The sequence below is a fragment of the Panicum virgatum genome, chromosome 5N (genome assembly GCF_016808335.1).
Source record: "Panicum virgatum strain AP13 chromosome 5N, P.virgatum_v5, whole genome shotgun sequence".
In the NCBI taxonomy this organism is placed as follows: Eukaryota; Viridiplantae; Streptophyta; class Magnoliopsida; order Poales; family Poaceae; genus Panicum; species Panicum virgatum.
In genome coordinates, this window is record NC_053149.1 from 25,451,781 (window position 1) to 25,477,725 (window position 25,945).

Genomic DNA, 25,945 nt, shown 5'->3' on the forward strand with positions numbered 1-25,945 from the left:
CAAAGCAACAGCCACAACATTTGCTTTGCCTGGAGTATACTGGATATTGGTATCATAATCCTTGATCAACTCCAACCATCTCCGTTGTCTTAAATTCAAATCCTTCTGTGTGAAAATATACTTCAAACTCTTATGATCAGTGAAAATGTCACAAGGTTCTCCATACAGGTAATGTCTCCATATCTTCAATGCAAATACAACAGTAGCAAGCTCTAAATCATGTGTGGGGTAATTCTCTTCATGCTTCCTTAACTATCTCGATGCATAGGCAATTACCATCCCTTCCTGCATAAGGACACACCCAAGTCCAATTCTGGAAGCATCAAAATAAACTGTAAAACCCTTACCAGGCTCAGGAAGGGTGAGAATAGGAGCAGTCACTAACTTCTCCTTCAATACTTGGAAACTACATTCACATGCATTATTCCACTCAAACTTCACATTCTTATGTGTGAGCATAGATAATAGCTTAGCAATTGTAGAAAAATCCTTCACAAATCTCCTGTAATAACCAGCCATGCCTAAGAAACTCCTCACATCCTTGACATTTGCCGGTCTTTCCCACTCTACAACTGTGGATACCTTACTTGGATCAATAGAGATGCCTTCCTGATTTATTACATGCCCCAAGAAACTAACCTCTGATAACCAGAACCCACACTTCTTCAACTTGGCATAAAACTTATTATCCCTCAATGTCTGAAGTACTAGCCTCAAATGTTGTTCATGCTCTTCCTCAGTCTTGGAGAAAATGAGTATGTCATCAATGAATACCACAACAAAATCATCAAACTGATGTAGCATGTTGTTCATTGTCTCCATGAAGTAAGGAGGTGTATTTGTCAAGCCAAACAACATAACTCTAAACTCATAGTGCCCATACATGGTGGCGAACACTGTTTTCTCGATGTCTTCTTCTCTAACCAGGATTTGATTATAACCAGACTGCAGATCAATCTTGGAAAACACCCTAGCACCTCTCAGACGATCAAATAACTCATCAATACGAGGTAAAGGATACTTATTCTTAATAGTCACAGCATTCAACCCACGATAATCCATGCACATGCGCCAACTCCCATCCTTCTTCTCAGTAAAGAGGACAGGAGCCCTCCAAGGCGACACACTACGTCGAATGAACTTCTTAGACAATAAGTCATCCAACTGCTTCTTCAACTCTTCTTGAAAAGGTCGAGACAAACGGTATGGTGCCAAGGAAACTGGTCGAGTACCAGGGATAAGATCAATACGTAATTCTACCTCACGCTTGGGAGGCATTCCTGGAAACTCCCCAGGAAATACATCAGGATAGTCCCGAACCACACAAATCTCTTCAATCAACAAGGACTTGGTTGGCTTCCCAGCTAGTGTACTAAGAAATCCATATTTCACAGAATTACATGTAGGAAATAAACTTGCCATTATGTTTAAAGAATAAGGAGGAGCAGTTGCTTGAAAAGTTATAATTTGGCCAGAAGGAGCTTCTAAGGAAATAGTCTTCCAGAAGCAAGATATTACTGCACGATAGTGATGCAACCAATCCATGCCAAGAATCACATCAAAGACTTGTAATGGAATGACCATTAGGTTTGCCACAAAATCATCCCCGTCTATAGATATCATGCAACCCGGACACATCACTGAACTAGAAATCAAACCTCCAAGAGAGCAAACATGAACCGATTGAGAAATATTTTGACTAGATAGACTAGCCCTCTTTGCAAAAACAAGTGAAACAAACGAGAAAGTAGCACCAGAATTGAATAATACTAGGGCATCATGTGAATCAACTATGAGAATACCTGAGACTACGTCTGGACGACCCAGGGAGGCAGAAGTAGGTATGGTGTAAACTCTTGTGGGGTGTGAAGTAGCTGCCCCCATCTGATGAGGTGGTGGAACAAAGGGTGGTGCAGACAACTGAGGTGGTGTAGGTGGCACGGTCAACTGAAGAGGTACAAGAGGTGGAGGTCACTGGGGCGGAGTCCAGTAGTAACCTCTTGCAACAAGACTCCATAAACCACCCACCAATTTTCTAATCCTCTGTTTGATCAGGATTTTGATGAATTCATGGAAAGCCTTGACAACCTAGAACCCTTCGACGATCTCGAAGATTGGTCATATGATGTCGACCTGTTCATGGAGGCAATCTGCCACCCACCTCACATGGTCAACGTTCTCTGGCAGCAAACAAAACTCAAGAAGCAGATGGAAAAATCCGAACCACATTCAGACGTCCACCGAAAACCTGAGAAGAACAGCCCCCAACTCGATTGGTTGTGTGACCCTCTCTCTAGGTTAAATCGGGTGGCCATAAACAAAATCTCACCACCACAAGAATCCAACCACTCAATATTCGATAAGCACTAGATTAAGGAAATAGAAGGACTAAAGCCAGTCCAATTGTACAATTATTGGATGAATGAAAACACTCTTTGGATGGAGATGGGCATACCACTTGTCCCACATCCCAAGCATACGTTCTCCAAGATCCATGGTTTGAGCGAATCCGAGTCCGAACTCGACGCACTACTCCAACTCGGAAAAGATGCCGTGTCTACCCAAGCTGAAGCCGACTTGAACAAGGATGTCCAAGACGATCAGGACTCTTCTCCAAATCTCGTTATATACTCAACACTTGAGGGCAAGACGGTGTGCTAGGAAAAGAAGGGGCTCCATAATTGGTCCGCCGAGATCTCTGATCTTTAGACCGACGAGCTCCCATTCCAAAAGGGCGCTCCGTTAGACCCCCCCTGGGAAGCCGAAGGCACACATGTGCCGAGAAGTCCTCATGGTACAAATCTCAGAAATCCAGGAATCAGAGGATGATTCCATGGAAAGGGTCAACCTCAACGACTACCACTCCAATGACTTCGACAAATATCTATCCGACAACATGGTTACAAGCCCAGTGGCGATTAAGCAAATCAAGGCTAGCATCAACCAAGACCCTCCCTTAGCTCCACCAACTGTGATGGTTACCATCCAATTATAAGACGAGCAAGTGGAGGAAGATCTCTATGAGTGTTTTCATATTCGCAATCAAAAGTGAGCTCTGCGACGCCAGCATGTTGCAGAGTGTCGCCAAGAACGCCAAGGCGACTCGTACGACTACTCCAACCGCAACCTCCACAACATCATCAACATCGGACAGGATGCCTGTAGCGTGATCATCTCTAAGAGACAAGAGCGGGAAGAGATGGATGCGTACAACCCCACTTCCATTTACCGCATCCCAGACGACTACCCAAGACGTCTGCAGAAGCGCCTTCACACCAACGCTGACTTCTAGGGAACCTTCCGCGATCAGCGTCGTGCGAAAGTGTGACGGAACCACCCAAGATAAACTAGGCCCGGGTGCTCGGATCATCGTTGTAGGCAACTCTGACCCCAAACTGCACTCACCGGCCGAGTAAGGTCTCGATTAAAGCCACACTTTTTAGGATCAAACAGGCAACACTCACACGAAGGCGAGCCCAGAGAATACAACACGGACGATTTCATACATCACAGAGTTGCAGCGGAAATTTAATTATTACAAAACGGTTCTGAAAATAAGACAAGTACTACAGAGGTCTTATCTACAACAGCTTATTAGAGTTCATAATTGCAGTGGAAGGATGAAAATATGGTAACTAACGAAAACATGATGTCACAATAAAGCCCGTACGAGACATCAATTTGTAGAGTTAATATTGGCCAGGAAGACAACCCGCTCCACAAACCAACCCAGAGGTAAAGTAGTGACACCAGCAAACATATCTTCAAAAGTAATACCTGAAAGCAAAGCCACAAGCAAGGCTAAGTATACTAATACTCAGCAAGACTTACCCGTCAACGGATATACTTAGTCCACTTAACTAGAGATGCAAGGCTTTTTGGCTAGAGGGGTTTGTTTTGCCGAAAAAGCAACTAAGAGTAGATCCTTATTTTCAGATTTTAGCATTTTCATATTCTAGTTCAATTAACCATTCTAAGTGAGCAACAATCTCTAAACAATCATGGTGGAAAAACATTAATCAACCATCCATATTCGTCACCATCATGTTCCACTTGTTACTCTATGTGGCAAAAATGTTAAGCAATCCCAAACTGTGGGAAGCGAACGATTCGAATCGAGTTTCTTAACCTGGCCAGAAAAACCTAACACACACGTATGGGGAACTACGCCACCCACACAACTTCTCTCCTTTCTTCTCGTGCTGCGGGACAGGCCCACCGCCCTTGACTCAAGAGTACGCAGACTCCACACCCACGCATTAGCTAGATGGTACCGAAGTAAAGACGGTAGGGAGGTATGTCCCACTCCACGGTCCGATCAGGTACTTAAGCTTACCGATTACCATATTTCTCGGCATGTGGTTAGTACGTTCAAACACTTAACAAAGCTACCACACACTGTGGGCTTAGCATTTTTTCACTAAACAGACGGTCTCAACCAAAAACATAATACCCTGACCCCGCCCGTAGACCTTATAGTTATTGCAGTATGTGGTACAGTAGTCAGAACTTATAATCTCGCGAGCGGCAGGAAACCACTCGACTTTTACCGGTCCTAATTAGCAGAGCATCTAGTCGAGTTAAACCGGGGTAAACAGTACATAGGACCCTAGGATCATGCATCTAAGGTTTCATCTAACTCCTGAAAACGTAAATGCGCAAATAAATACAGTATGACATATATGAATATATATGCGAAAATAATAGGATTAAATGCATTGGGGCTTGCCTTCCTGAGCAAAGTTAGCCTTGGGCTCTTCCGAATATTGGTCCGGGTCTTGATTCAATCCAGTTAGATATAAATTAGCTTCCTGCTGTTCAATCTCGGACTCGGGAATCAATTCGGACGTTCCATCAGCGGGAGAGGTCGACTCTATATGAATGCAAAAGTGCTCTTTGTTACAATATGGCACAAACATATTTATTTCCTTCACGATAACATTGCAGTCCAACAAATGTGTTACTTTAGTGATGAACCAGTTTAATTTATGTCGTTGGGCAGTCATTTATAGAGTAGTTCATATCTTTACTTTACTTCATAAAATGAACTGGGTGGCGGTTTTTATTTTCTTGTCGTTATGCATAAGGACATTTGACAATTTCATGCCATAAGAAAAGAATAGTTTCTAGTGCTATAAATTTTACACAAGGTAGTAGTCCTAAGCCTGAACCAGTAGTAAAAATTTCAGCTACAAATAGTGAAGCGTCAAGGCATGAAAAATCATTTAAACAGAGCAAGTGCATAATATGATAAATTTGTACAGAATGTTCTACAGCATTTCTGGGGTTCAAATTTTTATAGGAGACTCTATACATGTTATAACCTCTACTGTAATGTTTTCCAGATTTTAATCAGGAAGATATCAGGAGCAATAAATTGGAAAACTTAAACATGAACATATCAATATTTATTTATACAGAACAAAATATGAAAGTAATGGTTCTCAAAATTTTACATAGTGTTTCAGATATGTTATTGAGCATACTATAAATTGTTCATAATTTTCCTATGCAAAATCCAGAAGCAACAATTTATCCAAACTAAATCTACAATTATCAAGATCGAATTATACAGAGAGTTACAGAATGTTTCTGGGCCTCAAAATTTTATCAGAGCCTACACTAAGCATGAGCATGATACAGTAAAAATTTCAGCATTTATATCCTTCTATAAATCCAGCATGGTATTTACTCATTTAAACACAAGCATAAACATTCAGAATAGATTATGTTAAGTAATACATGCTAAACTTTTTGTGGAGCATCTACACAACTAGGATATGATTCTGTGCAACTTTCATCTACAAACATAGAGTATAAAGACCCGTGCAAAATAAACAATCTAGACAAGATGATATCATGAGTAAATAATATCCCTGGTTCTACAAGGTTTTTGGCTCTCAAAGTTTCAGGTACATTTTTTTCCTCAAAACTAAGCAATGGTAAAATTTTCAGATTTTTCCAGATGCAACAACTATTTATCATAAATAAAGCTTTCTCATCAAGCATTAAATCAAATATATATCTACACAGATCTAAAATTTCTCAAAATTGCACAATAGTAAGTTTTTGGTGACATGCATGCACAGAAAAAGTTTCTAACCCAGCACTTTAACATTTCTACCACAAATAATTCATGAAGTATACTAGTAGATCTAGGAATCTTGGAGTTTTAACCTAGTTACAGGTGTTCATTTGTTTTCAAATTTTTAGCAGTAGCTAGAAACATTATAAGACACATTCTAGACAAAAATTGCCCATAGTTGATGAGCACAACTCCTAGAACCAATATGAGCTATTTAAACTAACTTTATTCATGGATTAAAATAAAAGCAAATTATGAACATGTGACTGTAACAAAAGTTGTAGTTCTTGTTCTAAGGATTCCAGAACATTTGGATTTGTATTTTCCTGATATTTCTACGAATTTCTACGCATTTTCAAAGTTTGCTGTTTTTGGTTCATTAACATTTTTCGCTTAGACCCCTGAAATCTTTGTTTCTTTTAAAGGGAGGTCTCTGGGCGGACTATTCAGAACAGAGCAGCGGCGGCGGCCTGATTTCCGGCGAGGAGAGTCACCGGCGGTGGGGGCCCCCTGGGAGAAAAGGGAGAGGGGCTCGAGTGCTACCTTTGGGTGGTCTTGGCTCGTCGGGAGAGGTCCGGAGGAGGCGGGTCCGCAAAGAGGAGCGGCCGGCGGCGGGTCTGTACCATGGCGGCGCTTCTCTGGCGACGATGGGGAAGGACGGCCGGGCTTGTGAGCTTCAGGATGACATGGCGAAGGTCGTGAAGGGGTTTGTTTGGCCAATTCGGGGCCGAGGCGGCCGGTCCGCGGCGAGCTCGAGCTCGCCGGCGGTAATGGAGGCGGCAGAGGGGAAAAACGGGAGCACGCGCGACGCCAGGACTCGGGGTCCTATTTATTGGCCTGGAAGCCTTCGGGGCGAAGCAAACGCGCCCAGGGAAGGTCGATTTGGAGCCGGGGGCACTCGACGGCGTCGCCGCTGGCCGGCCGGCGGCGTGTCGCGCGGAGAGCTGCTCCCGGACACGTGGCGTGGCCACAGGGTGCCAAGGCACCCTGGTTTTGCAATACCGGGGGCGCGTGGGGCCACTTGGCCTTGCGCTCGCCTGGCCGGACCCGGTCAAGTGGGCACCGCCGCACCGGCGGCGTACGACGCCACCAGCCGTGCAGAGAAGGAAAGGGGAGAGAGAAACAATCAGTTGCAAACCCGTAAATAAACTGAAGTTCAAAACTCAAAACTGTAAACTCAATTTTTCTCCTTCTTTTTGGCCTCAAATGAAAAACTTTTTAATACCATTTTTGTTCAGTTTTTTGAGATCTACAACTTTCGTTTTAGACACTTTTTCATTTGAGTATTGGTTTGTGAGTTATTTTAAAGTGTTCAAAAACTCCATAAAAGGCTTCATTTAATTTGTTTATTTGGGTTGAATTTTGGGCCCACTTCCAATTGAGCACATGTCACTAATTGTACCAGATTTTTTGTGTATATTATTCTTGTGAGATGATTTGGCCATGAAATATAGTTGGAACTTCTCTTATTTGTCCTCACAAGTGAAACCACTATTTGAATTTGAATTTCATTTGTCTTTTGTTACCATTTAATAATTGTGTGTCCACTCATTAGTTCCACTAATTGCTCTAGGGTGTCTATTATCGACTTTTAAACACCTAGGGTGTCACAGAAAGCGGCTTCTACTGAGGAACGCTTCAATCGACTCCTCCACAGCCGATGCAGGTGGCTCGCACTCGACCTTCGAGTGCGAACCCTACGCAAAGCTCTAGGCGCTCCTCTAACACGTAACGCTTCACCAGAGCTTAAGCGACCTCTACAGGCGGTGAAATTTTTATCTTATTTATGCAAAATAACCATTGTTCAGTGCAATCACTCTGGACAAGTGGTAGGTCTTAGTTAAGAATTTCCTTTTGTCGAAGTCACAAGAATAGAGTTTGTTACCTCTAAACCTTGTACTCGCAAATCATCTATAATAAAGTTGATTTCCAGTACAAATCGACTGCTTCTTGTCGGGATCTTGCATCCGGAATACCATCTTAACACGACCTACACTCTTTCTCTTAACTATTTCGAGCACCTAATCATTCAAAAGAAAGATATAGGGTAACGGCCGAGTAGTTGTAGGCTACCACGCCTACCCGAGTAATCCTCTGGGATTAACTCTTATCCTTGTAAAGGACTATCTACTCGATAGCTTATCCTTTGCATTGCAAAGATAAAGCCCTAAGGAAAGCCGAATAGATGTACGCTACAACGCCTACTGGGATGCATTTCCTATTAACTAGTTCGTTCACCCAATCTTTCAAAACAAAGAACTGGGGTAACGACCAGAGTAGTTGTAGACTACCATGCCTACTAGGTAATCCTACAGCATTAACCCTTATCCTTGTAAAGAACTATCTACTCAATAGCTTATCCCTCCTTTGCACTGCAAAGATAAGGCTTAAGAAAAGCCAAGTAGACATAGGCTAGTATGCCTACCAGGATGTATTTCCCCCAACTACTTCGGGCACCCAATCTTTCAAAAGAAAGATATGGGGTAACGACCAAGTTGTTGTAGACTACCACGCCTACATCCATACAGAACTCTGCTATTGATTTTCATTAGGCACAGGAACTGGAAGTTGTAGGATTGTAGCATTCTGGCCTGCCCCGTGGACTGTTACAATCTAAGGCATAATGTACCAATCTAACCCGGGGGCTGTTACTGGTTTGATCTTGCACAGTGTAAGCTGCATCCAGAATAACAAGCTAAAAAGCTGCATCCACAATCAACAAGCTAAGACATGCCGTGAATCTAACTGAGCTTAAAGATGCAAATATTTCATAGCCGAATAGGTGAAAGAAACACCAACTGCACCCCACAAAACTTTCCTTACAGTGTTATGATTAAACTTTTGGCTCTAGTTGAGCATTTAACTAACAAAGGCAAGATGCTGATCAATGGCATCCTCCATTTGCAAATTTAGTACACTGGAAAATTACATGACACTAGACAACCGTATCAGTATACTCCAATATAACTAATGTGCAAAGTAGGACAACTGATCGGCAAAATCATTCCATAATCTTGCCAGCATGTTGAATGAATCAACTCGCATCTGTTTAACCAAAGTCTTCAAAGATTACAGGTCAGCCCTTCCTGGGTACCTCGGGAAGGGTATAACATCTCTGATGTTCTCCATACCAGTGGCAAAAAGAATCATCCTTTCGAAACCCAACCCAAAGCCGCTGTGCTTTACAGACCCAAAGCGGCGGAGGTCTAAGTACCATTCATAGGGTTCCAAAGGCAAGCCAGCGTCAAGTATCCTGTCAAGCAAATTTTTCATATTATCAACTGAGTAGATAGATGAAATCTCGTAGAATGGTAAACATACATATAAAACAGTACAAGCATTTACTATTTTGGCATGCTCAACATCACATTAGTCTATGTGTTGCATAGATCACATACAATAGTGACCTCAACTGAGGAAAGAAGTTAAACATCCAGTGTATAGATTGCAATGAAGATAAGATGCGGCTTACGTCAAGAGTACGACAAGTAGCAATACTATATATTTCCAAAAGTTAAGTTGAATACCACTGGACAAGTCAAATAGGAAAAACTAAATGTCTTCATCTTGAAGTTGAGTACCACATACCTCTGTTTGAGAACATCTAGACGTTCCTCCCTTTGGCTTCCACCAACTAACTCGCCAACCTTCAAAAACATTCAAGCACAAAAATGAGTGACGAGGAAAAACCAGCAATCTAATAAATGAATATCCCACTGGACCCAAAAGTGCCCAAAACTTCCCTCCCTACAATACAAATGAACATGTGCATCGATATGGGCGGATGTTTGATATATGAGAGGCTTAGCTATACCTTGGGCACAAGAACATCCATTGCAGCCACCGTCTTGTCATCATCATTGAGCCTCATATAAAATGCCTTTATTCCTTTCGGATAGTTATAAACAATCACTGGCTTCTTAAATATATCCTCTGTCAAATACCTTCAACATTGCATGACAAGAATTAAAATTTCAAATAAAGCGCAAAAAACTACATTTGAAAAAGGAAATCATTAATCCCTTATAAAATGAAAAAAAGGCATCAAATTCTGATGTGTATACCTCTCGTGCTCAGAGGCTAAATCAATTCCCCATTCAACTTTGTTATCAAACTTCTTGTCAGTAACATTTTTCAAGAGCTCCACAGCCTTTGTATATGAAATCCGCACAAAAGGAGTCGAGGAAACGAGCTCCAGACGTTCAATTGCACTCTTATCATAATTTTTCACCATGAATTCCATGTCTTCCCGGCAATGGTCAAGCAGCCACTTGCAAAGGTATTGTATATATTTTTCTGCACAGTTCATATCATCCTGCAAGACAAATCGAACAGAATATCACTGCAAAAAACTGTTTGCACTAGATTCCATAATTCTGGTACAATTTGTACCATCAAGAGGAAAACTATTTCAGCAGCATTTTAATACATATGAAATTCAGCCTAGTTACCTGCAAGTTTGCAAATGCGATTTCTGGTTCAACCATCCAAAACTCTGCCAAATGTCGTGATGTATGTGAGTTTTCTGCCCGGAATGTTGGTCCAAAGGTATACACGCTACTAAGAGCACATGCGTATGTCTCGACCTGAAGCTGTCCAGACACAGTCAGAAAAGCTTGACGCTTGAAGAAGTCATTTTCAAAAGCTATTGACCCATCATCCCAGCGTGGAATACCAGGCTTTAACTTAGACCTCTCCTCCAGCTTTGAAACATGTTCTTTTGCCCTATGGAGCCCATCAACAGCAGCTGATATGTCTTGTTTGCTGGCTTTTGCAGCTTTAAGCTGTGCAATGGCATCTCCTTTCTCCTTGACAATAACTTTAGCTGCCTCGATTTCAGATTCAGAAGGTGCAGGGTTCTCTTTCAATTCCTTTTCAGTTTTTTCAGCCTGGCTAAACAAAGTTGTTACTTGGAACATCTCACCAGCACCCTCACAGTCACTTGTAGTTATTATTGGTGTATGTACATAGAGAAATGCATTCTCGTGGAAGAACCTGTGTGTTGCAAAGGCTAACTGATGTCTAATTCTAGCAACTGCACCAATCTGCAAAAATGGTTTGGCATAAATTGGCAGAAGTTTGTTGTGTAACGAGCAAATTTTTTTTTAAAAAAACAATGATACATTTTCCATTCCCATCAGGATATCAAGTGCAAGATTTAAAAGGATAGATTAATACAACACAGCACAAATTCAAATGCCAGAAATTGAACACATCATGTCAAAATATTACTGAATGACAAGAGGATTAACAAATACCATGGTTTTAGGGCATGTTTACATCCAAAAGGATTAACAAAAAAAAAGGAAAAGCTTCTTTTGGCAAGATATCATGTCACAATACCTAACACACCACTCAGAAATGAAAAACCAAATGAGTTTCATACAAGTTTCACATGTCTACAGCCTCAGCCTTGCTGACTCAAACCGACAAGTCAGTTGAAACAGCACAATTGTACAGTATTGGGAGAAAAATCAAAACTGAGCAGTGACCATAGATTTAACAATCAGTGGGAAAGGAAAGCTCCCCTGATCACTCAATCAACAGCCTTGAAGAAACATAAAAAGTCAGCATGTGGTCCATACACAAATTAATACAGAAGGGCAACAAGAAGTTACCCCTGAAACTAAATATAAGGTTGATGGACAAGGTCTATAGGTATATTGTGCCATATTCTTAAAGGATATCCAAACTAGGTCCGCTAAGTGCCTACTAACTGAGCTCTAGAGAGCCAACACAGATTTGAGCTTGAAAACCAGGCTTTAGGTTCATTTGGTTAGAATATGAGCTTTTCGAGTGCGTTGTTTTCAAGCTCAAATCTGTGTTGACTCTCTAGAGCTCAGTTAACGCAGGGATTCGAGTGCGTTGCTTACCAGACTAAAGAGATATGTTGGAAATTACTCATGTGATGCCTTCATAGTGCCCCAAATCCCAATTGGCATATTGCAGAATGTGTGAATTCAGAAACAACCATAACAGTAAGCAAGATGTCACAGGGATGCAGATGAAGCGCCTGTGGTAAACCCGTGAAAGGCAGGGCTGAGGCGTGTTGGTTTAGAGACAAATGAACAAATTCTCATAGGTTGGAGCAGATATTAAAAACGCAAGAGCTTGTATGTTTCCTATTCAATCGATAACAGAATTGATGAATCCTACCACCAGCTCTGCTGAACATTACTACTAGAATTGCAAGATCTGGGCACCCGAGAGCAAAATAAACTGAAGGCCAATCAGATCGAGAAGATGGAAGGAGAAAATAATAAAGGAAAGGCACACACACCGTGTTAGTGCGCGAACGGAGGTGAACGACATCCCTGAGCTTCTCGAGCGTGAGCTTGACCTTGCCCTTGGGCAGCGGGTAGGCGGCGGCGTCGACCTCGCCAACCTCGAGGACGCGGCTGACCTTGAGCTCGACGTTCTGCTTGGTCCCCTCGGGTGGTTCCTTGATCTCGCCCTCGACGAGCACGGAGGTGCCCGTGGCGGTGAGGCGCGCGAGCGGGCGCACGGCGGCGTCGACAATCACCTGGAGCGTGGAAGCACAGGAGCCGTCACTGAGCTCGAGAAAGGCGAAGGTGCCCTTACCCTGCTCCCTGCCAGTCCGGACCCAGCCCCCGACCACGACGCGCTCCCCGGCCCGCGCGGCGCCCGCGGCCAGGACGTCGCGGATGCCGGTGCGGACGGTGGCGGGCTCCAGGTTGTCGCAGAGGGAGGACGCAGCCATCGCCGCCGCAACGGCGTCGGTGGCCATGCGGGGGTGGGGGGAGCTGAGGGGGGGCTGCAGCTCTGGGTTGGGGTGGAGGCGGCGGCTGCGGCTGAGGAGGGGGGAGTGGTGGGCTTAGGGTTTGGGGTTAATTGTGTGGCGGAGATTTGTGGTGCGCCAGCATGTGGCTTTTGCGGAACGGGTCGTTGGCAAAGTCTCGGTGAATCTGATCCGTCCTCGAAGGAATCTTGCGATCGGTTCTCGAAGGAATCTTGCGCATTGTCGCCGGGATCTGATGCAAGGGGGCCCGATTTGCGCGTGCTGGCGGTGCGGCGGCCGCGGCAGTAGCTGGCGGCCCCCTGTGCTGTGGTGTGTGCCGGTCGTGCTGCAGCCGCGGCGGATGGCTGGCGGCTCGACGTCCTACGGCCATGTGCGCGGCGGCGGTGCGGCGGACGGCGGTGAAGACAGAGGTGGGGGGAGGCCGGCGTGTTGCTCCCCTCTTTCCTCTTTCTGTCTTCGGCTGGAGCTTGCGGCTCCGCCATGGTGGTGGGGCCAGGGTGGTCTGGACTGTGCCACGGGGCATCATGGAGGTGCGGCGGGGCGTGCCGGGCCACCACTCCGGTGTGGCCTTCGTGGTGGCTTTGGAGAAGGTCTGTTTGTCGCAAGTGTCACCTGCCGGCTCACTGCCGCCGCTCGTCGGCGTGGAGTGGGCTGTGGTTGTGCAACAGGTTGGGGTTTGCTCCGGGCGAAAGCTTAGGTGATGGCGCCCTCGGGCGTCGTTCTTCCCGTTGGGGGCGCCATTTTGGAGCTGCTCTACCTATTGCATGTGAGGTCTCTGGGTGAAAATCCAATCCACTCGTGGACAAGCGTCGGCGGCGCCATTGGCGTCGTACCCTTCTTGGAGGCGTCGCTTCTTGAGATCGAGTTTGGCTTGCGGCAGTGTTGTGTTGCCATTGGTGAGGGAAGGCGGCCATGGGTGGGGGTGGCCCGTTGGGTGGTGGTGGCTCGTTCGTGGCTGTGTTTGGAGGTGCTGAGGGCTCATGGTAGCTGTTAGCTTTGGGTCGGCATTTGTGGTGCAGTGGTGATCCTAGTTGTGGCAAGATTAATCTTTAAACCATGGCGGCTTAGCAAGTCTTGGCGAAGCAGTGTCCAGCGGAGGAGTGTCGCTTTAAGGTGGTTTTGCTTCTGTGCTGTGACGCGGTGGATGTGGCGAGGCCCCCACGCGGTTGAGGTGTCTTCGAGGGTCAAGATTTGGTTTTGCTTCGCGGTGGCGGCTGGGAGATCGACGACTATGTGCGTGCGGCATGAGGAGGATAGTGCCATGATGGAGGAGCTGTGGTTTCTATCCAGGCTTGCAGCGGGTTGCGCCAGTTTTGGCGTGGAACAACGTTGAATGACGACGCTTGCTTTGGTGGTCTCTTGTAGGTTCCTCTCCCAGGGTGTGGTGGCGTGGCGTCGTGTTATTTTTCGCTCGGTTTTTTCTATTAAACTGAGCATTGTATGGTTTGGCCTCGTTTCCCTTAATATGAGGCACCTTCTTCTTATATGACATGGCAGTGCTCTTGCCTTTAATTTCAAAAAAAAGGAATCTTGCGCGCCATGGAATAGGGAGGGAATACCGATGCGATGCCGATGCGACTCCAATTGGGGCATGCCCCGTCCAGCCTTCGGGTATTTTATTCTGATCATCAATATTTTCTGTTCTATTCTACTTTTCCCGTACCCATCATCCTCTATACATCATACTCTATCCCAACTACCAGAACATGACCCCACACGTCAGTATTTTTTTGTTTTCTCCCTCTCTCAATAGCACCGTCCTTCCCCCATTGCCTCTCTCTCTCTCTGAGGAGCTCCTCCTCCCTCCCTCCTCTCTCATGGAGGCCATGGCGGCGCGGCGCTTGGCCTGGTTTGAGCTCGGCAGCGCGGCGGAGGTCCGCATCGGCTCGGCCACACGCTGGTCCATGGCCTCCACCTCCCACCTCCCTCCTCCCTCGCCCCTCCTCCTGGCCCGCACTTCGGCGGAGGCCATGGCGGTGGCGGCTCACCTCCCAACCACAAGCTCGCCCTCCTCACCGCCGGCCCTTGTACGCGTCCCGACCAGCGCCACTCCCCTCCGCCCGCCGACCCGACTCGCCCACCACAAAAAAAATCATTATCCACCACGATCTCCCCCTCGTATTATCCCCCAAAAGCTCACGATTTCCACCTTCCCTTCCTTCTTCAAGAACGCCATGGAAATCTCGCGTGCTTGCTGCGACTTCTCCTTCTGCTTCCCGCAGCTTCCCACACTCTGACCAAACCCGAGGTGCGCGACGCGTGACACCGGGACCTGTTCGCTTTCACCTATTGCTCTGGTCATGCGACCTATCCACATCCATGGCCATGGTCATGTCGTGGTCGTCATCTTGCTGCCCCGCGACCGCGTCGACGAGCGCCCCACGGCCGTTGGGTCCGGGGAGCCTCAAGGGGCTCGGATTGGCCGGTTGGTGGTGCCGGCAGGAGGAACTGCAGGGAGCAGGGGAGGAACAGCCGGCGCATGGCGGCGACGGCGGGCACCGGGGCCGGCCGGCCGCAGCCCCTGCTCCCTCCGACTGCTCAAGCAGGCGGCGGGCGATCGTGTCTCGATGGTAGGGGCGCGCGTGTAGGCAAGCCATGGCCGCGGTGCCTTCCTCCCTCCTCCCTCCTCGTGGCCTCAGCGGCGAGACGGAGCGGCGGCGGCGCGCGCGGCCTATAGGCTCGGCAACGGCGCGGCTCGACGGCTGACGTAGAGGCACGGCGCATGGCGGCGCGTGCGGCCGGGCCTAGGGCATGGCGCGCGGCTCTGGAGGAGTGGCGGCGGCTAAAAGGCCCTTGTTTGGTTTTGGTAATTGAGTGACAACTTAGGTGGACTAATAAGTGTTCATGTTGAGATACACAGGTGATTAGTTCACACAAAGACACTAGTATGAGCAACATGTGCCATGGAGGAGAAATGGCTAAGGATTGATGGTATGCTCATATAGTGTTATGAAGGAACTCATTGAATATGAGACATAACATGGAGTCATGTTACCAAAGTGGAGAAGATCAAGACAAGGCTTGGCTTGATGGACCGGTTGCAATGGTGAAGGGTAAGTCAAAGCTTTGAAGCGACGGGCGGCGAGGCGGTGAAGCTTGTGCAAGAGTTGGCACCGATGGACCGAGGCGACGGTGAAGAGCGAGCAAGGTCAAGATCGATGGACCAAAGAGGTCATGTGATGATATGGAGTGGATCATATCATTCAAACAAGATCAAGCCAAGTGTTGACTCATGATGATGATCAAAAGGCTTGATGAAGGTTGGTGCTTGTGTGGCATCAACATTTGAGAAGATGAAATGGAATGCGCAAGGCAAAGATATGACTTGTAGAGCATTTCATTTCACCGGTCAAAGGTTGTGTAGATAAGTGCATGACCGGTTTTAGGTAGATGGCCGTACTATCAAGAGGGGTAAATTTGTTTGCATATCGGTCATCTAGTGACACTTGAGTGAGTTAACCTTGCATACGTTGCTAGGATCGAGCGGCGTTGAAAGTTTTACAAAATATAATTTGAAAATGCTAACTAAGGCTTAAAGGTGTTGATCATCCCGTGGGAGATCATTTGGAGTTGGCATGCTTTTAGAAAAATGGTTTTTATTATGCTCCTAACTATGGGTTGGATCTTGGAATGGAACTATGGGTTGATCCATTATGTTTTGGGTCCTTTATTCAGTTGGGTTGTGTAGTCCTATGAATAAGCTTTTCATAGATTCCAAGATCACCTAATTTGGACATCGGAGCTGAGAGTTATGAGTGTTTTACCGATATATATTTCTGCTTGAAATAGACCTGCAGACGGTCCGCTTCAGGATGGCGGACGATCCGCTATTGCTTGTTTGAGCTTGAATTGAACCGTTCTTGGCTTTGGATAGTGGTCCAAATTGAACTGTGGACCGTCCGGCCCCTGGGGGCGGACCGTCCGCCTTTAAAACCTAAAACGGGGCGCAGAAACTCGGTCTTTCTGTATTGGGTGTCCAAATGAACTACGGACCATCCGCCATTTGTGAGGCGGACCATCCACCCGGGCTGTAACGGTCGACTTTGAGTAGCATTTATTGAGGATATAGCCATTGGGTTTGAAATGGCGGACTGTCCGGGCCCTGTGGGGCGGACAGTCTGCTAAACCTTTGTTTTTATGGGATTTGAGTGTAACGTCTAGTTTGGGGGTTCCATCTATAAATAGAGGTGGTGGCCGGCCATTTGAGAGGTGGAGCACCTTGGGGACTTGGTGTCCTTGTGTGAGAGTGCTTGAGAGACCTCCAACTCACTTGTGTTTAGAGGAAATCACATCCGCTAGGTGAGAGCGATTCTAGTGCGTTGCATTAAGAGTTTGCAAGAGATTGGCACTAAGTGATTGAGTTGCAAGTGGTGGTGCTTGTTACTCTTGGAGGTTGCCACCTCCTATACGGTTTGGTGGTGTGTCTCCATTGTGAAGCCCGCAAGAAGATTGTGCGGTGCTCCGGAGAAGTAATTGTGAGGGATATTGTGCTCACCCCACGAGAGTCGCGAAGAGCAACTCTAGTTGAGCGAGATGCGAAGAGCAACAATTGGTTTGGCCAGATCATGTGTTAGAGCTCAGTGTGAGCACTACATGTGGGAGAGTGTGACTTGAGAGTCACCACTAGCAAGAGGATCGACGGCAATCGTAGAGCTTGTCTCAACGGGGACTAGCCTGGTGGCAACCAAGTGAACCTTGGGATAAAGTCATCGTGTCAACATTTGTCTTCCCGTCGGTTTGCATCCTCGATACACAAGCTTGTATTTCCTTACTCATATACTTGTTCTAGTGTTTTGTGGTCACTTTTTGTAACTAGTTTACTTGTGTAGTTTGCTAGTTTTTATCTCTTGTGCTAGTTAGCTTGTGTAGCTAAATAGCTTAGTTTGTGTATCTAAGCATGGTAAGCTTTGTAGTTTAGCTTGTGTAGCTTTGCTAGTTGAGTTTCTCTAATTGTGCTTAGGCTTTGTGCGCTTTTTCATACTAGTATGAGTAGGAGCTCCCCCTTTGTTACTTAAGTACTAGTGCATAAGTTTGTGTGACCTTACAAACTAGAATTGTGTAGGTGAGCACTACCTAGCTCGACATATTAGTTGCTCAATTAGGATCTTTTTGTAAGGTGCAAATTATAGATAGTGTGGTGTAGTCTTGGCTAGACTGATTAGTTTAATTCCGCATTTGTTAAGGTTAGCCAGCAATGTTTTAAGTTTTAGAAAGGACTATTCGCCCCCCCCTCTAATCCGCCATCTCGACCCTACAAGTAGTATCAGAGCCGAGGTCTCTCATTTGTGATCCTTACCGACCCGAGAGGATGGCGACTTGTGGGCTAGATGTTGAGTGTCCACACATTTTTTATGGCACACACTTTGCACGGTGGAAAAATAGGATGATATACAATTTTAAGTTTATTTTCTCTCAAATGTGGTGGATGGTAGATGTAGGTTTTTCTCATATATTGGATGAAGGAAATCTAACTCAAATACAAGAGAAATGCCTAGATCTAGACATCCAACCTTCTAACATCTTGTTTAGATCTTTGCATGATTGCCTCCGATGATCATGATGATTATAAGGCCAAGAAGGAAGTGCATGATGATGATGAGTACATCCACAACATGGTGGTTATAGATGATTGCTCCACCTCATGGTCAAGTGATAGTGATGATCGATCTACAACAAGCTCACTTGACAAGATTGATGGTGATGATTTAAGTGTTGCAAATGATGATTCTACTCCAAGCACACTTGATGATCAAGTTGGTTCATGCATGGATGATATCGCTACATCAAGCTCATCTCCATCACCACATTACTTTATGTCACAAGATGACACAAAAGTATCAAATTGCAATGTGATTGATCTTGATTCATATGAGGAGCTCTTGAGTAGATATGCTAGCATGACCAAACTATTTAAGAAAGTGTTAGCTAAAACAACCAAATTGGAAAAAGAAAACTCCTTTCTCAAAGATACGTGTGAGTAACAAAAGCATCTACTTTATGTTATGAGTTGTTCATATGAGGAGCTAAAATTGACTCATGAGAAGCTTAGTGTTGCTCATAAGAACTGGTACAAGATCATACTTTACTTACTAACAAGGTTTCCAATGAAGAAATTAAAACTAGTGAGAACTCATCACATAGGTCAAATGATCAGTTGCAAAATGTTGCTAACCCTTGTGATGTAGGCAAGAAGCATATATCCACCTCATGTGATGATTTATTATCTATGCCATATTCTTCAGATATAAATGCTTGTTCTTCTTCTACTATGCTATATTAAACTAACCTTGTAGAAGAAAACAAAGAGCTCAAAAGTCAAGTGAAGTATTTGAGCAACAAGATAGAAAGGTGGAAAAAAAAATCAAAAGTAACCCTTGAAAGCATAATTAAGAATCAAAGAAATTTCGGTGACATGAGTGGCATTGGTTCCAACAAGAGCAAAGTCAAAGGCAAGAAATGGGGCTAGAAGAAATATAATAGAAAGATGAAGAAACAAGAAGAAATGAAGCTATCTCATTTTATGAGCTTTCAATGCCATGAGATGGGACATCTTGCAAATGATTGCCCCAACAAAAAAAATCTCAAATTGAAGAAGTAAGAAGAGACGCTTAAACATGTTGAATGCTTCAAGTGCCGCATTTGGGGTCACCTCACCTCAGTGTGCCTAACCAAGCAATTGGTGAAGCAACAAGAATCTCAATCGAAGCCACAAGATAAGCAAGAAAAGAAGCTCGAAGATCAAGTTCAAGTCAACCAAGAAGATTGTGCTAACATGGGGAAGAAGAAAAAAAGAACAAGAAGAGGAGGAAGAAGAAGGCATCAAAAGCAAAATCTAGATGCCAAGCAAGTGAGAAATTATAGAAATGAGAAGAGAAATTTTGCTCACATCAAGTGCTACAAGTGTGAAGATATGGGACACTTTGACTCAAAGTGCCCCAACAAGATTGAGAAGAAGGATCAAGCAACCCAAGAGAGGCAAGGCAATGAGAAACACCATATGAGCAAGGAAGAAAAGACTCAATTCAAGAGACAGTGCTACTTATACCAGGAAAGAAGACACATGGCTTGTTCATGTCCCTTCGGTAACAATTCTAAGTCTATTTCAATTGATGCAAATATTATGCTTAGAAAAGATGTGTTGTCGGTCGAAACCCACCGGCGAGCAGCGACAGGCAACACGAAGAGCCGGGAGGTCGCCGGGGCGCTGGCAGGCACTGCTCCCTCGTCAACGGCCCACAATTCCGTCACGCGCTCGGAGATTCCGGAGAATGTCGGGCGTGCCACCTGACCTATACCCGATCAGGAGGGTGCGAATGTGCTTGCAACGATTTGCCTGCATACACAAACACGTGGAAACGTAAGTCCGAGCCGTGATACGCTCCCCGGGACGACTCTTGCATCGGCTTTAAAGAGCCGATCGTGTCCCGGTGTCAGATTGGATCTGCATCTATCCGGATATTGATGAATAAAGCAAATAATTATGGAAAAAACTTGCTTCAATTAAATCTAGCTCATCTGATCCATGACGGTAAAAGCCTCACTGCTAGATCAGAACATCCTACACGTAATTAGGCCTAGCGAACATAACAAATAACTAAACCATAACCCAAAACAGAGGCATAAGAACTAGCAAGAGCCGATTCCCGGAACAATCCCTATCAAAGCTAAGGTAAAGCATCTATTACATCACCGGAACATCCAATCCATTTGTAGGGCCTAACCTAGCAGATATTGAACTAATCCTTATAGAATAAGAACAAACCGTAACAGATTGGATCTACTAGACAGAAAAGAAGCAAGGTGTTAACTCTATGCAACTAATCCTCTATGATGAGAACTAGCTTAAGATCAAGCATGAACACATAGAGAAAACATGATATTCGTAGATGGTAAACAATAAGAGCATGATAGATCTACTAGAAGCCATGCTACGAACATCAAGATAACTAGTACTACCCGCCATCAAAAATGCTTCAGTACGAGTAATACCAAGGTAAAGGCAAGAACAATGCTACCCTGATCGCAAGAAGCGATCAGGGCAGCATGACGCTTACTTGGATGAAACCCTAAAATTAGGGGTGGCGGTGTGCCGAGAGTTGTTGTTTGCGAGACGTGATGACGTTTTTTTTTCATGAATAACATAGAGTACATATTTATAGTCCGGAGACTTGGGAAACAATCTAATCCTATCTTGTCCTGATCGGACTCTATCTCTAATCTTGAACTAAATCTAAAGATACATGGCCCATGTGGCCCAAATGCTCACGCAGGAGCCGATTTACAAGCCTTCTTAATCTTCTGCTTTAAGCCCAACTTGCTTTCGGCTAATTTATGGCGATAACACATGCCCCCCTGGTTTTGGCAATGATAATTCCAAAACCACTCCGTCGCTCCATCTTCCCGTTAATGCTCATTAAAACACTCTGCAACCACCAAGGAAGACGCGACGTCTCTGCAACTGGCTCCTCGTAGAATGTGAAACTGCCGATCCGTCTTCCATCCTTTTACTATTTAACCTCACACCGAATCGGCTCTTCTTCACGGCAAACTCATCTTCCTCCAAAGCCAAGTAGCACAGAAATCCCCACCTCCGGTAACCATGGCAATTTCTTCCTCCTCCGGCTCCAACTCCTTCGGAGATTCTCCCCCCTCCTCTTCTCCTTCTTCTTCTTCCCTCTCCGCTTCTTCCATCGATTCCATCCCGGAGAGCCGAGAGCCGACTCCTGAGTGGGACCCGACAGCAGCGTATGAGGCGCTGGCTCCTCTGCATTGGGATGCAGAGGAGTTCAACTTCGGGGTCGTCTCCGAGGAGGACGAACCCGAGACCGAGGGGGAAGACCTCCAACTCCTGTTCTAGGAGGAGTTAGAGAGCGACAAAGAAGACTCCTCCTCGGAGGGAGCCGATTCTTCCTCGAAAGAGGAAATCGGCTCCTCCTCCAGCGACAAACCGATGGGAGGAAGATCCTTCCGATTCCTCGGATCCTCCGAGGAGGACAGCGAGGAAGAGAGCAGCGACGGCGGCGGTCGGAGCAGCGACTTCGGGTCCGAGGGCGGCAGCAGCGCCTTCGACGGCGTCAGCGATGACGACGACGACAATGACAGCGACGGCGGGGACGCACCGGCCCGAAGCCCCAAGCGCCGTAGGTACTAGGTACCTACGAGCAGTAGAAGTAGTACTGTAGGAGTAGGATTGTAAAGCCAAAGGATTAATTCCTTTGTCAAATCGGCTTTCCTCTTGTAAAACCTTTCCTTCTAATGAAGTTAATTTCCTTCAATTGTTGTGTGTTGGATTTATCTTCCAAAAAGCCGATGGCAACGCATCAGGCTTCTATAAATATCTAAGAGCCGACGAAATTCAAACTAGAAGCAACCCGCACAAGAGTAGAGTATCACTTCCACCTTGAACCGAACTTGAAACAAACTCTCAAATCCGAGCGTAATTCGAAAACCCAGCTCTACAAATTCGAGCAAGAACTTCTCCAAGCATCCAGAATTCGATTCAGAACCCATAGCAATCAAACCCTAAACCAACAGATCTGAACCATGGCAGACTCTGTAGCTCAGACAACAAATTCTACAATCAATGATGCGGCAATCTGCGGCCTGAAGGTAACATCCAGCCCAATCCTTTTAACTTTCTTCAGCTTATTAAGCTTCTGAACAAATTAAACTCTGAAACTTGACACCATATGCATACTTCTGAATTCATGAACTTCAGGTGTCAGACATTCTTTTGCCGCATCCTTCCAATTCAAAATCTTTCTATCTTGGCCCACTAGCTTACGAAAACCCCATAGATTTGATCTCTTGTGAAGCAAATAGGATCCCCATCGTAAGTCAAAACATTGATTTGAACCTTTGGGCCGACTGCTTAAGAGCCTGGCCTAACCCCCCTGAGAGCTGAATTACATGGTACAGCAGAGTAGCAAAAGCTTATATGCCCTTGTGGCAAGAATTGAACATTGCCGATGCACTTAGCTTATCATTATCACCTCTTGACAAAGATGAAAATCTTCTGAAAACCATCGGCTATTTTTGGTCTGATGCTCTGAACTGTTTCCTCTTTGGCCACAGTCCCATGACCCCTACTCTGCTAGATGTCACCATGATCACTGGCCTAGACATTGGATCTCCTAATCCAGCTGCCCACAAAATGGCAGAAGTCCCCTTTAAACTTTCATCCAAGGCAAATTGCACAAACTGGGGCACTTACATGAGCCAACACATGAAAACAAAAGGTCCAGTGACTGAAAAGGAACACACAACCTTTTTAAATCTTTGGTTAGAAGATTTCATCTTCTGTGGTCCTTCTTTAGCTCCAACTAAGAATTATCTTCCCTTGGCCTATCATCTGGCCCATGGCAACCGCACTGGCCTAGGTAAACCTTTCCTTGGAGAAACCTACAGATATCTCCATTTGATGACATCTAACTTGCTTAAACAAAAGAAACTGAGAACTGGAGGCCCTTGGTGGTTTATTCAATTGTGGGCACAACTGTACTTTCAGCACCAGATCCCAAACTTCCAAGGCCTGGCCAAGAATTCCTTTCCTGATGAGAGTGGCAAACCAATTAGATGTACTAGTTATGTCCAAACTTTATTTAGTCTTCCTGGCAGTAAACTGAACCCGACAGATGCAGCAAAATGGTTCAGAGTCTTCTACAAAGGTCTAGACAACCCTCTCTTTTTCACATTCACTGAATCTGAAGCCTTTGAGAACCCAATTGCCTTCAGATTAGATAGCTTTGCCGATGACAACAACACTCGGCATCTGTATTCTTTAATGACCTGACCTGGCTTCCTTCCTGTTGGCATCAGCACCTCCAATAGAATTATCAAGCCAGGTTACGAAACTTACCAACCAGTCATAGCAGCTCGGCAATTTGGCCTAGGACAAGTCCCTCCCCACTTCCATATTCACCACTTGGTGGAGAGTAGAGTCGAACTGCCCGATGGTCTCACCAGCTCAAGATGCTACAGCATGTTCGATGATCTCCACATTCCAATACCAGCCGATCTGTCCTTTGATCCTTCATCAATCGATTTTAGCACATGGTGGGGAATGTGGAAAACACATGTATTCAGGAAAGCTCTAGGTCCTCGACTGCAGCAAATTGACCCTGAATACGTAATTCCCGAAGAAGAGGTACTGAATTTATGCATTCATTCTTTCTAAGTCCTATATTATTTTTCTAACTAATCCTGCTCACCCTGTTTGCAGCAACAAGATGGTCCAGACCCTATGACCAGCAACGAGGAGTCATTCCACTTTCTTCCAACTACCCCTGATGTACTCTTCTGCAAGGGATCACCATCAGTGAAGAAAGTGATAATGACTATTCAGCCAGACTTACTTCAGTCGGCTTCCAAACGAAGACAAGCTTCGGCAATTATTGCCCCCCGAGTTCCAACCAAAAAGAGGAAGATGATTACAAAAAGGATCATTAAGAAAATTGTCCAATCTTCCCCAAGTCCATCAGATACTAACTCCAACCAGGTGATTCATCTTTTCTAAAACTTCTTCCTTATGCACATATATTCTGGTTGACCGTGATTTTATTTTCAGGACATGGCTGAAGACACCCCCAATGCAGAAAGCCCAGTACAACATGAGATGACTGCAAATCCTAATGTACTGATAGAGGCAAGCGAGGGGCAAGCTGACGTAGTCAATGTTCTTGAAGTTGACACAAGCTCTATTAGGACGGTCGCTCTTGAACCGCCCAACGCCTCTTCTTCAGAACAGGTAACATTACAAGAACCAATTCTGAACCAGCCGATAGCTTCATAAATGCACCTCGCTCTAACTTCAGATATGTCCATAGGGCTTTGACATTTCAGGTTTGCTTTCCTTTGACCCGGCATCAATGGGTCTAACTGCCCCTGGATCAAAAGCACCATCTTTGCAGCAATCGGCTAACTTGGCAAATCAGCTTCAACCCATCAAGGATCTACTATCTGCTCCGATCATTACTCTGGTTGATGATTCCAGCAAGATAAAAGAAATTCTTGAGTAGATAGAATCCCAACTTCCAGAATCACTTCAAGTCAAACTTTGGCCAGCCGGCCATCTTCCTTTCTTTCGGGCAGAGGTGAAGGCAGCACAACAGAGAATAGAACTGTGTCATTCTCAAATCCCTCTGAAAGCCAACATCGCTCAGAAGTGCAAACTACTCAATCAAAAGAAGGCGACTCTGATTGCTAAAGCTGATATCTCCGAGAGCACAAGACGACTCAACCTCTTGGAAAAGGAACTGATGAAACTTGAAGAAAAGGTCCGCAATACCCAAAGACTAATCCAAGAGGAGAAAGTTTCGATCGCAAACTCCAAGCAGGAAGCCCAAGAAATGACTGAACAAATACAGGCAGAGTTTGAAGAGATAAGCACCTTAAGTCGACAGATAATATCAGGCGATGATAAGGATGATGAAGAAATCATTGCAAGAGCTGACGTTGTACGTGCAGAAGCCATCCATGCCATAGAAGGATTCCTGAACTAGTAGAACTATTCAGAAAACATTTGATGTTGCCTGTTAAATCTGAAACTTGTACTCATTTAAAACACCTTAAGTCGATGGTTACACATCGGCTATCTTGCTTCTCATATGTATTTTACTAGCCAACTCAACGTGTTGGCTTCTCATTCATTTTTTTGCTGGCCAACTCAACGTGTTGGCCTATCTCTTTTTTTTACTGGCCAACCCAACATGTTGGCCTATCTCTCGTTTTTTTATTTATTTTTTACTGGCCAACTCAACATGTTGGCCTTTCTCGGTACAGCCAGATGGATCTCATCGGCTCTTGTTACTCGCTTTCCCACATGCTTGGGAAATACTTCTTGAGGTGTTGGCCATTGACAGCAACAGGAAACTTGACACCGTCCAATTCCTCGAGCATGTATGCATTCCCAGGCAAAACCTGATCAATCTTGTACGGCCCGTGCCAAGTTGGAGATCACTTGCCATACTTTTTATCTTTAGTTCCCAATGGCAATACTGCCTCCCAAACCAAGTCTCCAACCTGGAAAGTCTTTGGCTTGACCTTCTTGTTGTACGCACGAGCAACTTTAGCCTTGTTTTCCTTAATCTTTTCCAATGACC

General features: G+C 45.2%; 1 protein-coding gene across 1 annotated transcript; it reads right to left on the minus strand.

Annotated features, from left to right (window-relative positions):
- Positions 1–8,831: 8,831 nt before the first annotated feature.
- On the minus strand, positions 8,832–12,940 carry LOC120672631 (asparagine--tRNA ligase, cytoplasmic 1-like). The gene is made up of 6 exons (XM_039953136.1): positions 12,366–12,940; positions 10,537–11,130; positions 10,150–10,400; positions 9,900–10,029; positions 9,674–9,732; positions 8,832–9,338 (listed from the first exon to the last, which is right to left on the minus strand). The coding sequence occupies exons 1-6, from the start codon at positions 12,831–12,833 to the stop codon at positions 9,155–9,157; spliced, it is 1,686 nt and encodes a 561-aa protein (XP_039809070.1). The 5' UTR covers positions 12,834–12,940; the 3' UTR covers positions 8,832–9,154.
- Between the last annotated feature and the right edge of the window lie 13,005 nt (positions 12,941–25,945).

Bases quoted from the DNA above. Each gene is read 5' to 3' on its own strand.
- LOC120672631 (XM_039953136.1), bottom strand. From the start codon at position 12,833: ATGGCCACCGACGCCGTTGCGGCGGCGATGGCTGCGTCCTCCCTCTGC. The intron at 11,131-12,365 runs GTGTGTGTGCCT...CCATTTTTGCAG, and splicing joins TCCGTTCGCGCACTAACACG to ATTGGTGCAGTTGCTAGAAT. The intron at 10,030-10,149 runs GTATACACATCA...GCAATGTTGAAG, and splicing joins TTAGCCTCTGAGCACGAGAG to GTATTTGACAGAGGATATAT.